Source organism: Neolamprologus brichardi, chromosome 22 (assembly GCF_056152115.1).
Source record: "Neolamprologus brichardi isolate AB-2024 chromosome 22, ASM5615211v1, whole genome shotgun sequence".
Lineage (NCBI taxonomy): Eukaryota > Metazoa > Chordata > Actinopteri > Cichliformes > Cichlidae > Neolamprologus > Neolamprologus brichardi.
Window position 1 is genome coordinate 1,365,355 of NC_142124.1, and position 11,332 is coordinate 1,376,686.

At 44.9% G+C, this 11,332-nt stretch overlaps 2 protein-coding genes across 5 annotated transcripts; one reads left to right on the forward strand and one right to left on the reverse strand.

Annotated features, from left to right (window-relative positions):
• Positions 1-1,572: 1,572 nt before the first annotated feature.
• LOC148096540 (uncharacterized) lies at positions 1,573-5,854 on the forward strand. Its single transcript, XM_087835458.1, has 5 exons — positions 1,573-2,568; positions 2,608-2,854; positions 3,092-3,183; positions 3,247-4,256; positions 5,842-5,854. Exons 1-5 carry the CDS (start codon positions 1,573-1,575, stop codon positions 5,852-5,854), a joined length of 2,358 nt encoding a protein of 785 aa, XP_087691584.1.
• A 659-nt stretch (positions 5,855-6,513) lies between these two features.
• On the reverse strand, positions 6,514-10,861 carry LOC148096541 (uncharacterized). Of its 4 annotated transcripts, XM_087834610.1 has the most exons (8): positions 10,603-10,861; positions 9,627-9,737; positions 8,969-9,016; positions 8,296-8,364; positions 8,120-8,215; positions 7,725-7,864; positions 7,364-7,470; positions 6,514-6,634 (listed from the first exon to the last, which is right to left on the reverse strand). In XM_087834610.1, exons 1-8 carry the CDS (start codon positions 10,757-10,759, stop codon positions 6,514-6,516), a joined length of 849 nt encoding a protein of 282 aa, XP_087690736.1. In that variant the 5' UTR covers positions 10,760-10,861. The 4 variants fall into 4 exon arrangements, with proteins under 4 accessions (XP_087690736.1, XP_087690738.1, XP_087690737.1 ...); XM_087834612.1 differs by lacking the exon at positions 8,969-9,016; XM_087834611.1 differs by lacking the exon at positions 8,969-9,016 and having other exon boundaries at positions 7,364-7,497.
• Between the last annotated feature and the right edge of the window lie 471 nt (positions 10,862-11,332).

The window sequence follows — 11,332 nt, forward strand, 5'->3', positions numbered from 1 at the left end:
GGGGCGTGGCATAAACTGATTATCTCCTTTTTTATTATGGCTTTTATGAGTTTTTGGCCAAATTGAGTGAACTTCTAGATGATTACAAAAACTACAGTCTGTCTGTGTAAATACATTTATTGTTTTATTGTGCCTTAAATATTCATTTGCAGTGAAACTTTGTTTGAAAATAGAGAAACTTTTTCTGTGGGAAATTTAGGGCAGAAATCTGGAAAATGTTATGTTTCAGTATTTTCTTGCATTTACATGTAAGCTCTTAATTTGAAAAGTTCTGTTTCCAAGGTAATTTCTACTTTTATTCAGCACGAGCTAGGATTACTTTATTGATTGGATAAGATGCTTTAATTATATTCTAGATTTTAAGTTTGAACTTTACGGTAAAAGGTTCAGTCCACATGATGAAACTGTCTGTGGATGAATCAGTGAAATATTTGCTGTAAGACTCAAATTCTTCTTGTAATCCTGAAATGTCTTCCATTGTGTGGGCGTTTACTGATAATAATGATGGATTGTAAAGCATCGAATATTTGAAGATTGTGTTCTTTCTTTTAAAAAAGTTATTCTGTTTACTCTTTTTTTCCCCATTTAAAAATAAAAATTTCACTTGTTTGTTTCTATTTTTTCTGTAATAAAAAATATAAGAATAAGAAAGTGTAAGACTTTTAATTCATTTGAAAGCCTGATGCTTAGCCTCGTCCACCCCAGCTGTGAAACTCAGAAACCAGTCTTGTTATCATCTATCGTCCACCTGGGCCTTACACAGAGTTTCTGTCTGATTTCTCAGACTTTTTATCTAATTTAGTTCTGAGCTCAGATAAAATAATTATTGTGGGTGATTTTAACATCCATGTAGATGCTAAAAATGACAGCCTCAACATGGCATTTAATCCGTTATTCGACTCAATTGGCTTCTCTCAAAATGTAAAAGAACCCACCCACCACTTTAATCACACTCTAGATCTTGTTTTAACATATTGTCATGGTCCTGGGTCGGTGACCCAGCGCTTTCAGTTTATTATCATTTTCTAGTTTATTATGATGATGTTGATTATTATTGTTTGAGTTCTATGTGTTATATTCGGTCTGCCTTTGAGTCTGCATCTGTGTCTCTGTCTGTCTATCGTGTCACCCCGCCTCTTTGTGAAGCTGTCTGTTTAGTTCTGTGTCTTGTTTGGTTCCTCGTGTCTGAGTTTCCTGTTTTATTGTGAAGGTCTCTGTCTGATGTGAGTATGTTCAGTTTACATTTTTTACTCCCAGCTGTGTTGCCCTCCTGTGTGCCATTTCCTGATTACCTGGTGTGTGTATTTATAGTTGGTGTCTGCCTGTGCTTCTCGTCGCGTCGTCTGTGTTCATTTGTGTCTCTGCTCCGCGTCTCTCTGCTCCTCGCTCCATGTCCTCCTTTTGTATTAGCTTTTCCAGTTTAGGTTTATGTTCAGTTCTGCCCACACCTTGGTTATTTGTGCACTGTAAATAAAACCCACTTGCACCTCCGCCACTGTCTGCTTTTGGATCCTCCTTCCTCACCTCCACACGACTGCCGCCCCAGCCGTGACAGTACGACGCGACCACAAGATGGATCCAGCAGCTTTGTCCGGGGAGAGCGACCTCACACGCGCCCTACGCCTGGTGGACTGGGTAACCCACACCTCCAATGCACGAGCGAAGGTTGTGGGGATAAATGCCATTGAGGCTATCCTGGCCGGAAATCCCTATCTCCACCAGGTCCGGGGATTTACTGACTTAACCGCTGATCTGCATAAAGCCCGGGAAGCGGTGCAAGCTTCGGAAGATTCTGCCCCGCAACAACGGACAACGACCGCCACAAAGCAGCCGTCTCAGATTCACCCACCGGAGGTTTCACGGCCCGACCCCCCAGGGGTTTTTCCCTGCCTGTCGGAGCCGTCAGCGGTGGGGAGGAAACATTCGCGCCACCGGCGCTTCACCCCACAGCCGGATTCAGGGACCCCTGTGCGACCAGCTGTGGTGAGTTTTAAGGACGCTGGTGCTTCTGGGACTGTGTTTTCTGGGGCTGTTCATGGGGAGAGTAGAGACAGTTCACGGCGCTTACCTACCTTCGTGGTAACTGACCTCTCACAAGTTGGCATTTTCAAAACATCCAAACCAGTAACTGACTGGGTTTCATCCACTCCACTACCAACTCCAGTCTCACCTCAAACAGTACATCAGCCTTTAGCCAGTTCATTAGCCCAGCCTGCATCTATTCCATTAGCCCGGTCACTCGCTCCCTCCATACTGGAGGCTGTGTCTGTGCCACCCATTTTGAATCCCGTTCCTAGCACCCATTTTAAGCGGAGAGACAAACCCAATAAAACCACTCTAGTTTCTCAGAAACTGGCTAATTTAGAGACTGTTATTCGCCCCAGGGCCTCCCCAGAGGCTGGGTTTCGGCCCCCAGCAGACTCTGGACCCCTGGAGGCTAAGAACCCAGCTGAGGACTGCACCCGGCTGTCGCTGCCTGAGCAGGGTCGGTGCTCCGCGCAGCTGCAGTCTGTTCTGTGCCCGCCAGAGGCCTGTGTGCCTGCTGGTTCTGTTCTGTCCCTGCCAGGGGTCCCCGCACCTGCTGGTTCTGTTCTGTCTCTGCCAGAGGTCCCCGCACCTGCTGGTTCTGTCCTGTGTGTGCCAGGGGCTCCAGTGCCCACTGGTTCTGAGACTGTTTTCGCTGGGGGGCCCGAGGAGCCCATCCAGCCCCAAGACTCGTCAGCTGGGGGGCCCGAGGAGCCCGTCCAGCCCCAAGACTCGTCAGCTGGAGGGCCCGAGGAGCCCGTCCAGCCCCAAGACTCGTCAGCTGGAGGGCCCGAGGAGCCCGTCCAGCCCCAAGACTCGTCAGCTGGAGGTTCAGGAGAACCTAGCCAGCTTCCTGCTTCGCCAGCTGGAGGGCCCGAGGAGCCCGTCCGGCCTCCTGCTTCGCCAGCTGGAGGGCCCGAGGAGCCCGTCCGGCCCCAAGACTCGTCAGCTGGAGGTTCAGGAGAACCTAGCCAGCTTCCTGCTTCGCCAGCTGGAGGGCCCGAGGAGCCCGTCCGGCCTCCTGCTTCGCCAGCTGGGGGGCCCGAGGAGCCCGTCCAGCCACCAGCTGCTCCACCAGCGGCTGCATCCACGCCTGCAGCAGCAGCCGCATCCACTGTTTCGTCCACGCCGCCGCCTGCTGCAGCGCCTCCGTCTCCGGCTTCCACGCTGCCGCCAGCTGCAGCCTCGGAGTCTCCACCCACGCCAGCTGCAGCCTCGGAGTCTCCACCACCATCATCCACGCCGTCGCCTGGTCCGGCTTCACCACCATCATCCACGCCGTCGCCTGGTCCGGCTACACCACCATCATCCACGCCGTCGCCTGGTCCGGCTTCACCACCGTCAACTTCGCCGTCGCCTGGTCCGGCTTCACCACCGTCAACTTCGCCGTCGCCTGGTCCGGCTTCACCACCATCAACTTCGCCGTCGCCTGGTCCGGCCCCTGCCTCATCTGCTTCGTCTGGTCCTGGTCCAGCTCCGCCTTCGTCTGGTCCAGCTCCGCCTTCGTTTGGTCCAGCTCCAGCTCCGCCTTCGTCTAGTCCAGCTCCGCCTTCGTTTGGTCCAGCTCCAGCTTCCGTCTCGTCTGGTCCGGCCTCTGCCTCAGCTTCCGTCTCGTCTGGTCCGGCCTCTGCCTCAGCTTCCGTCTCGTCTGGTCCGGCCTCTGCCTCAGCTTCCGTCTCGTCTGGTCCGGCCTCTGCCTCAGCTTCCGTCTCGTCTGGTGCTGCAAAGGCCACGCAGCCTTCAGGTCCCCAACTGCCGCCTCAACACCGTCGGTCATCTGCCAGGCCGCATGTTGGGCATCTTCGTCACCGTGGCCGGCCCCCGGACTTGCTTTCACGCCGCCGTCACCGTCCGCACGGTCGGCAGCTTTGTCACCGTGGCCGGCCCCCAGACTTGCATTCCCGCCGCCGTCGCCGTCCGCACAGTCGGCCCCCAGAACTGCTTCCTCGCCGTCGCCGTTCGCACGGTTGGCCCCAGAACTGTTTCCACTGCCTACTGCGTGGCCGGCCTCCGGACCTGCCCCACTGCCACTGCCATTCGCATGGTCGGCCTCCGGAACTGAACTGTTTTGGCCTCCTGCGCTGTCGGCCCCCTAAACTTGGCCATCTGGGCCTTTTGGTCTCTGTCCCTCCGTCCTGGGCCCCCTCCGCCCGCCCTGGTCGGGTTGTTTTCTGTTTTGGTCAGTTTTTGTGTTTCTGCTGGGCTGTCTGGAGCCAGCCCTTGAGGGGGGGGTACTGTCATGGTCCTGGGTCGGTGACCCAGCGCTTTCAGTTTATTATCATTTTCTAGTTTATTACGATGATGTTGATTATTATTGTTTGAGTTCTATGTGTTATATTCGGTCTGCCTTTGAGTCTGCGTCTGTGTCTCTGTCTGTCTATCGTGTCACCCCGCCTGTTTGTGAAGCTGTCTGTTTAGTTCTGTGTCTTGTTTGGTTCCTCATGTCTGAGTTTCCTGTTTTATTGTGAAGGTCTCTGTCTGATGTGAGTATGTTCAGTTTACATTTCCCCTGTCCCGTCAGCCCTGATTCCTCCCAGCTGTGTTGCCCTCCTGTGTGCCATTTCCTGATTACCTGGTGTGTGTATTTATAGTTGTTGTCTGCCTGTGCTTCTCGTCGCGTCGTCTGTGTTCATTTGTGTCTCTGCTCCGCGTCTCTCTGCTCCTCGCTCCATGTCCTCCTTTTGTATTAGCTTTTCCAGTTTAGGTTTATGTTCAGTTCTGCCCACACCTTGGTTATTTGTGCACTGTAAATAAAACCCACTTGCACATCCGCCACTGTCTGCTTTTGGATCCTCCTTCCTCACCTCCACACGACTGCCGCCCCAGCCGTGACACATATGGCATAGAAACTGAACATTTAACAATGTTTCCTGAAAACCGTCTCCTGTCTGATCATTTCCTGATAACATTTACATTTACAATCATTGATTACACAGCAGTGGAGAGTAGGGATGGGTATCGTTTAGGTTTTATCCGATACCGGTGCCAAACCGGTACTTGTGAAACGGTGCCGGTGCTTAAACGGTACTTAAAGAATGGAGAACACACACTTTGTCCAAAAACCTCTCATGTTTAGCTTTTTTTTGTAAAAAGATAACAATGTTAGCCTTTTCTGCAGCTATAGGGCATATATGGTATCACTCTTGGCTGGAAGCAGTGCTTAAACAATGGAAAAAACACAAACTTTGTCCAAAAACCTCTCATGTTTAACTGTTTTCCACTTTTTCTTTGGTCATTTTAGCCTTTTTAACCAGGGTGAAGGGAGTATCTGCCATCAAACAAGAAGACAGCTGCATGTAACTACGACGGTGTTTGCTAGTTCACCTTACATGCATTAATGTAATAACGTGCTCTAAAAGAACGTACATACCTGGACCCGCCTACTATCCTCGGAAACGTAAAATGATTGGCTAGAATCTGAAGTGTATGACATGTCAGGAAAGTAAAGCACCGAAATGTGCGCTGCTTTTCGGTCTGGTTACTACCGTTTATTACCGGTACCCATCCCTAGTGGAGAGCAGACTTTATCACAGTAGATGTCTTTGTGAAAGTGCTGTAATTAAGTTTAAGAATATAATCCACCCACTGTTATCATCTTCAATGCTCATAGAGCAGAGCAGCTATCTGAACGCTACTCCAACAGAGGTCGATTATCTTGTTAATAACTTTGACTCTTCACTACGTATGACTCTGGATACTGTAGCTCTGGTGAAAAATAGAGCCTGGAAAGAGAAGAACTTGACTCCGTGAACTTTTTGTGTCTGTCTCTGTGACCATGTGTCGTCCTCTGCTATTCTCTTGTGGGGTGTCCCACAGGGCTCAGTTCTAGGCCCCCTAAAAAAAATTTTTTTTAAAATCAACAGACTTTAACCGTGTCCACTGTGAGGGTTGTTGTTTCTGGACTTTTCCTTTCTGTCATTCTGAAATGAACTTTGACCTTCAGTGTGTTAACGCTGTGCAGGCAGCTCGCTGCAAACTAAGCAGGAAGGTAAAGTTGTGTTTTGATGTAAGTGAAGAAGAAGAAGGAAAGCTGTTTTAAACGGATTCAGCTTCACTTATTCACACGTTGTAAGTTTGACAAACTGAATTTGTGCTGGTTTCAGTCTCTTGGTTCCTGATTTGTAGCTAAAAGTAAGAAGCAGCTACTTTCAGCTGTTTGAGAGAAACTGAAGAAGACGTTTACTGAAGTTTTAGGACCAACAGGCTGATGAATAAACCAAGTAAACCAAAGTAAAGACAAGCTGCACTTTGACTTTTATTAGAACAATTTGCTGGAACTACAGAGTAATGAAGTACTTCAAGGTTTTGTGTGGATGACTTCCAACCTTACTGTACAGCACAGAGCACAGAGGGACAATATATGTAATCAATATATGATGCAGAATGAACAAGTAAAAACTGTAAGCTGAGTCTGAGGCTCATGCAGGACATTTCATAGTGAGGTGTCTTTGGTTGGATTATTCAAACATTTACATCAAAGCACCAAATTCATTTCTCACAGATGAAGGTCGTTAGGGCAGAAGAAAAGTACAGTCTCCATCTCCCATCATCATCACAGCAGACTCCATAGATACCATAACGGGGATTCCCACGTCCTTCTCCCCAGAACCTGTCAGAGAGATCAAATCTGATATGAAACTGGACTAAACTCATAACTATTGTCACATTCATATAAATATGAGTCTCTTTTGGAATATTTCCAATATTTCCTGTATTTCTTTCCCAGGTTTCTCGCCCACTTTCCCTCCTTTAGACTTTTCTCTGAGAATCATCATGCACACTAAAACAGCTTTCAAGCTTTGATGAATATGAAATCTTCCTGCTGTAAAAATGGAGAATAAAAAGAAGTCAGAGCTGACTTTCTGCTGTTTGAAACTGTTTTGTCAGCTGTTTACAGACATCACTTTGAAATGTGTGTCTATCAGGTCATATTTACTGAAGCTTCTTCCTTCATATGTTCTGAAGTTTTACAAACACCAAAGAAGAAGAGACAGGAATTCTCTGAAACAGTTTTTGTTCTGTGAGAAAAGAAACATTACAGCACAAAAAACATGAAGACAAATTGAACAAAGTGAAATGTGTCGGTCGCTGCTTTGAACATGTTTCAATCCTGATTTCTTCAAACTGACTTGTTGTAACTGAACGTCATCACAGACTGCAGATGAAGAGAGTTCAAGCACAGCTGTTCATTCAAAGGAGGATTTCTGCTTTTCTTTACATTCAGTTTGTGGGGCTGTTGGAAAATAGCTCAACTCATGTATTGCTGATCTATCTTCCAAAACATCAATGTTTCACTTCTAAATAATAACTCTGGAATAGAAACAAACTAATGTCTCACGTTACTGTCAGCGGTGATCCGTCCACCCATTCCCATTTATATCCTCCTGATGTGTTTTTGGCTTCCAGACCAATCCAGGAGTATACTCCGAATTTACTGACAATTTCCTGTTTGAGAAGAGACACAAATATTGTCTCCAGTCATAATTCAGCACTTCTGTTGTGGTGACATCATCTTGTGAATATGTCTGAAGGAAGAATAAATGTGATGAAACTTTTCTTCCATTGTGCAGAAATCAGAGAGAAATCCATCAGAGTGGAAACAGGAAGCAGGTCACAGACTGACAGCAGGTCAAAAACACAAGTAACAGATGACTGTCAGCTCCATCAAAGATCACACAGACATGAACAAACACACCCACCTGTTCCTCTTTGCTGTTTATCATCACCAGATCAGCTCCTTTATCCTGACAGTCTCTCCTGCTGTCAGACCAAGTTTTCCTCTCAGTGGATTTAAAGTAACAGCTGCTTTCAAATCTCCACCATCCTTCATCACACTTCTCTTAAAGTCAAACACATGTTTTAAAGACAGACTTTGTGTCATGTTGTATCACATTAATCTTTGGTCCCTGTCATTTTCCCTGTAAATACTTCATTTAAACTCAGGTTTTCTCTCTTATTCATAATTAACTGAAACTTACATTTATACAGAGAAACTGTTACACAGCATCAAACATTTAGGATTCAAAACAAAGACACAATCAGGTTATCACTGTGTAACACTGATGTTTTCTATTAGTTATTCAAACTTTATTACCTTCTATCAGCTTCTTCACTTCTTCCTGTAGCTGACTGTGGTTTTTACTCAGTTCATCATAACGGCTCTGTAACTGAGTCAGGTTGGTTTTTGTGTCTTTGGAGAAAAACAGATTCAAATTAAGTTAAAATGTTCTGCAAATATATCTGTGATATAAGAACTTGGTGTTTGCTTACCTTGAAGTTCATCCTGGAGCTCAGTGTGGCTGTTCTTCATTTTGTTGAATTCACTCTTGCTCAAAGCATCTGAAATATTTCAGTGAAATCAAAATAAAATAAAATGAGTGAAACATTGAACAGAAATAATCTTCTTCCTCTGCTTTGTCAAATATCAATAAGAGTCAGAAACTTGCAGCCATTGTTCTTTAACATGTCCTGTGGGTGGAGGTGTTAGAACTACAGGAAATCTGATGAGCTAAATACGTATCAACTGTGAACAAAAACCACTGACAAGATTCAGAATAATTGTGCTTCAGTGTGGAGGAAGAAGGTGAAGAATCAAACAGCATTTCTACACCTGTAGTCAGAGATGTTATCTATATGCTTTGAAAGAACAGACAACACTGGGAATCAACACTTCCTCATATCACAGGTGTTTCCATGTGATCAGGTACTTCCTGTGGAAGTGCAGCTCTCACTGTGTGTTTCCTGTTTCACTTCGAAGGAGTTTGTAGGGCTGAGCTGCCTTTGACTGTGAACAGTTTCTCCTGTTTATGTTAGTTTGGGAGGTCAGCTGCTGTAATTTGGTTTGTTTCTTTTTTTATCTTAACACAAGAAGCTGATTCAAAATGTAAAATCAGTTACCTTTCAAATCCGTCTCCAACTCTGACAGTTTTTATTAGTTTCTTACCTTCCATCTCGTCCTTCAGCTGCTCGTTTTCCAAACTCACCAAAATATCTGGTTAGAAATGCAACAAAACCGAAGATTTAAAATTTAAAATGATTTAAATAAAGTTTTTCATTTTCCTATGAGATGAATGGAGCTAACATTAGCTTGTTAGCTTCCTGCTTAATACACCAAGTGAACTAACTAGTCGCACAATGACAGACGGCCACTGTCTAACATAGTGTGACTGCACCTGCATCAGTCTGCAGCAGATGCTGCTGCCTGTCTGCTTTGTTGATATAATCACAGAATCACCGTGTTGAGTGAAGAGTTTGAAGGAACAACAAGAACATTCACTCCACCTCCACAACACACACAAGATATGAGCCAGGAATCATGCACACAGACACACACCTGCTAATCAGTGCTAAGTAACAGACTCATGAAATACTAGAAGCTCAGTCAGCAAAACCAACGTGTTGGTCAGGCTGTACCACACAGCAGCTCATATTATTGATCAGAGAATTCCATTTAAAATGCCACCGTGCAGTTTTTATGAAGAGGAAACTATCCTTAGAGACCAAAACTCATTTGGTCCTGAATGGAAACATGTTTTTAAGGCAGCAAAGGTGCTCATTTTAACATGGGAGTGTATCATGAGCATGATAATAAAACTCCTCACAGCGTGTTGTGATTCCAGCCAGAATCAGCAGATACAGAACCACCAGCTTCACTTCAACAGCTCTGAAACGGCTTCTTTTCACAGCTGGAAGCTTCTCCTGGGCTTTTATTTCTACGAAGGCAAAATGGAGAAAATAATTTGTTAATTTAATTATTAAACATGTTTTAATCATAATTTGTTTCCCATTTTTCAAGCGTATTTTATTGGTTTATCGTCAGAAAGACTTTCCACCTGCAGCCGACCTGATGATGAGCTGAACAAGTTCATTCTAGCAGTTTTGATATTTACAGGAGACTTTGTCACATGTTTGTCTTCAGGTGACTTTTACATATGTGAGAACAGAGACTCTGACAGAGAAACGCTTTGATGTGACTCAGAAACAGACGAATGTGTATCAGCCGTGTTTCACACAAAGACCAGATCATGAAGACAATGTTGGTTATTATAATATGAATATTATGTCATTAAAACAATATCTCCATGATTTGCTGAAATGAAAACAGAGTTGTTATTCATTGGTCTGATTTCCTGTCAGCTAAAACTAGCTGTGAAAAGTGTGCTTTGAGCAGTTTCCGTGGTTATACTCGCTCCACAGTGTCGACCAACACTTCCTTGTTTCTTCTATTTCTGCCTTCACCACTGATCTGTGAGATAACTCCTCCAACACTTTTCTGTCAGCTTGTGGAGACTGAAGAGTTTCTACACTTACTAAAATAACACACTGATACTTTAAACTAGACAATTTTTATCATTTATTCTCTAAATAAACAGAAAACATTAAAAATATAGAAACATATAAACCATAATAAGAGCAGAGACTGCACACCTTCACCAAAGCTTGAACTTTCCTCCACACTATGAATAAACTGAGTCTCTGGACCCAAAAGCTTTGATGGATCTGTATTAGTTTGATATTTTATTGAGAAGATGGAAACAGTCTCTCCTGATTCCTGATCCCTCAGTATTTGATACTTACCTCCGTCCTGTGTTGAAACAGGGACCTGATGGTCTGTGCAGGAGTCCACATTCTCATGGAGGAGGACCAGTCCCTCCAGTCTCTCTCCTCTGTCCTCTCCTTTGCTGTATTTCACACTCATGCTCAACTCTGGATCCTCATCGATGATGGAAGACATTTTAAGATGCTCAGTTTTCAGCAGTATCAGTTTCCTGTACAGCAGAGCTGTCACTCAGTCGCTGTGTTTCTCTGTTAACTGGAGCTTTTCTATGTGAAGCTGATTCTGATTCTGCAGTAAATCATAAGTAAATGTTGGTCCTCTGTATTCTGATGCTGCTTTCGCTTCGCTTCCTCTGTCTCTCTGTGAGCTGCTTTGAACAGGAACTACAGACGTCATGACAGGAAAAGCTGAACCACATTTTTTTCATAGTTAGAATTAAATCTGATAACACAAAGTCCAGATAAACAGAATCAACTTTCTGGGTTTATTGAAGGTTTGTTCAACAAATTAAACTAAATTTCCTTCAAAATAAAATGTTTGCATTTTATTTTATTTATTTATTCATTCATGGTTTGAGTTTATGAACTCTACTTTTTCACAGATATTTCTTTGTTGTTGTTTTTTGGACAGAGACCATTGAAACAGTAAAGAAAGTGGGGGGAGAGAGAGGGGCTGAGCTGCAGCACAGAGCCTGGGCTGAACACGAACCTGAGACTCTGCAGTACTTTTTACTGCTGCTAGTTTTTCTGT

What these genes read in the sequence shown, in the direction of transcription:
- LOC148096541 (XM_087834610.1), bottom strand. Translation starts at nt 10,759, where the DNA reads ATGTCTTCCATCATCGATGAGGATCCAGAGTTGAGCATGAGTGTGAAA. An exon ending in TGTTTCAACACAGGACGGAG is followed by an intron (nt 9,738 to 10,602) that starts GTAAGTATCAAA and finishes TTGCCTTCGTAG; the next exon opens with AAATAAAAGCCCAGGAGAAG. An exon ending in TAAACAGCAAAGAGGAACAG is followed by an intron (nt 7,471 to 7,724) that starts GTGGGTGTGTTT and finishes CTTCTCAAACAG; the next exon opens with GAAATTGTCAGTAAATTCGG.
- LOC148096540 (XM_087835458.1), top strand. Translation starts at nt 1,573, where the DNA reads ATGGATCCAGCAGCTTTGTCCGGGGAGAGCGACCTCACACGCGCCCTA. An exon ending in CTGTTCTGTCCCTGCCAGGG is followed by an intron (nt 2,569 to 2,607) that starts GTCCCCGCACCT and finishes TCTCTGCCAGAG; the next exon opens with GTCCCCGCACCTGCTGGTTC. An exon ending in CTGCAGCGCCTCCGTCTCCG is followed by an intron (nt 3,184 to 3,246) that starts GCTTCCACGCTG and finishes GCAGCCTCGGAG; the next exon opens with TCTCCACCACCATCATCCAC.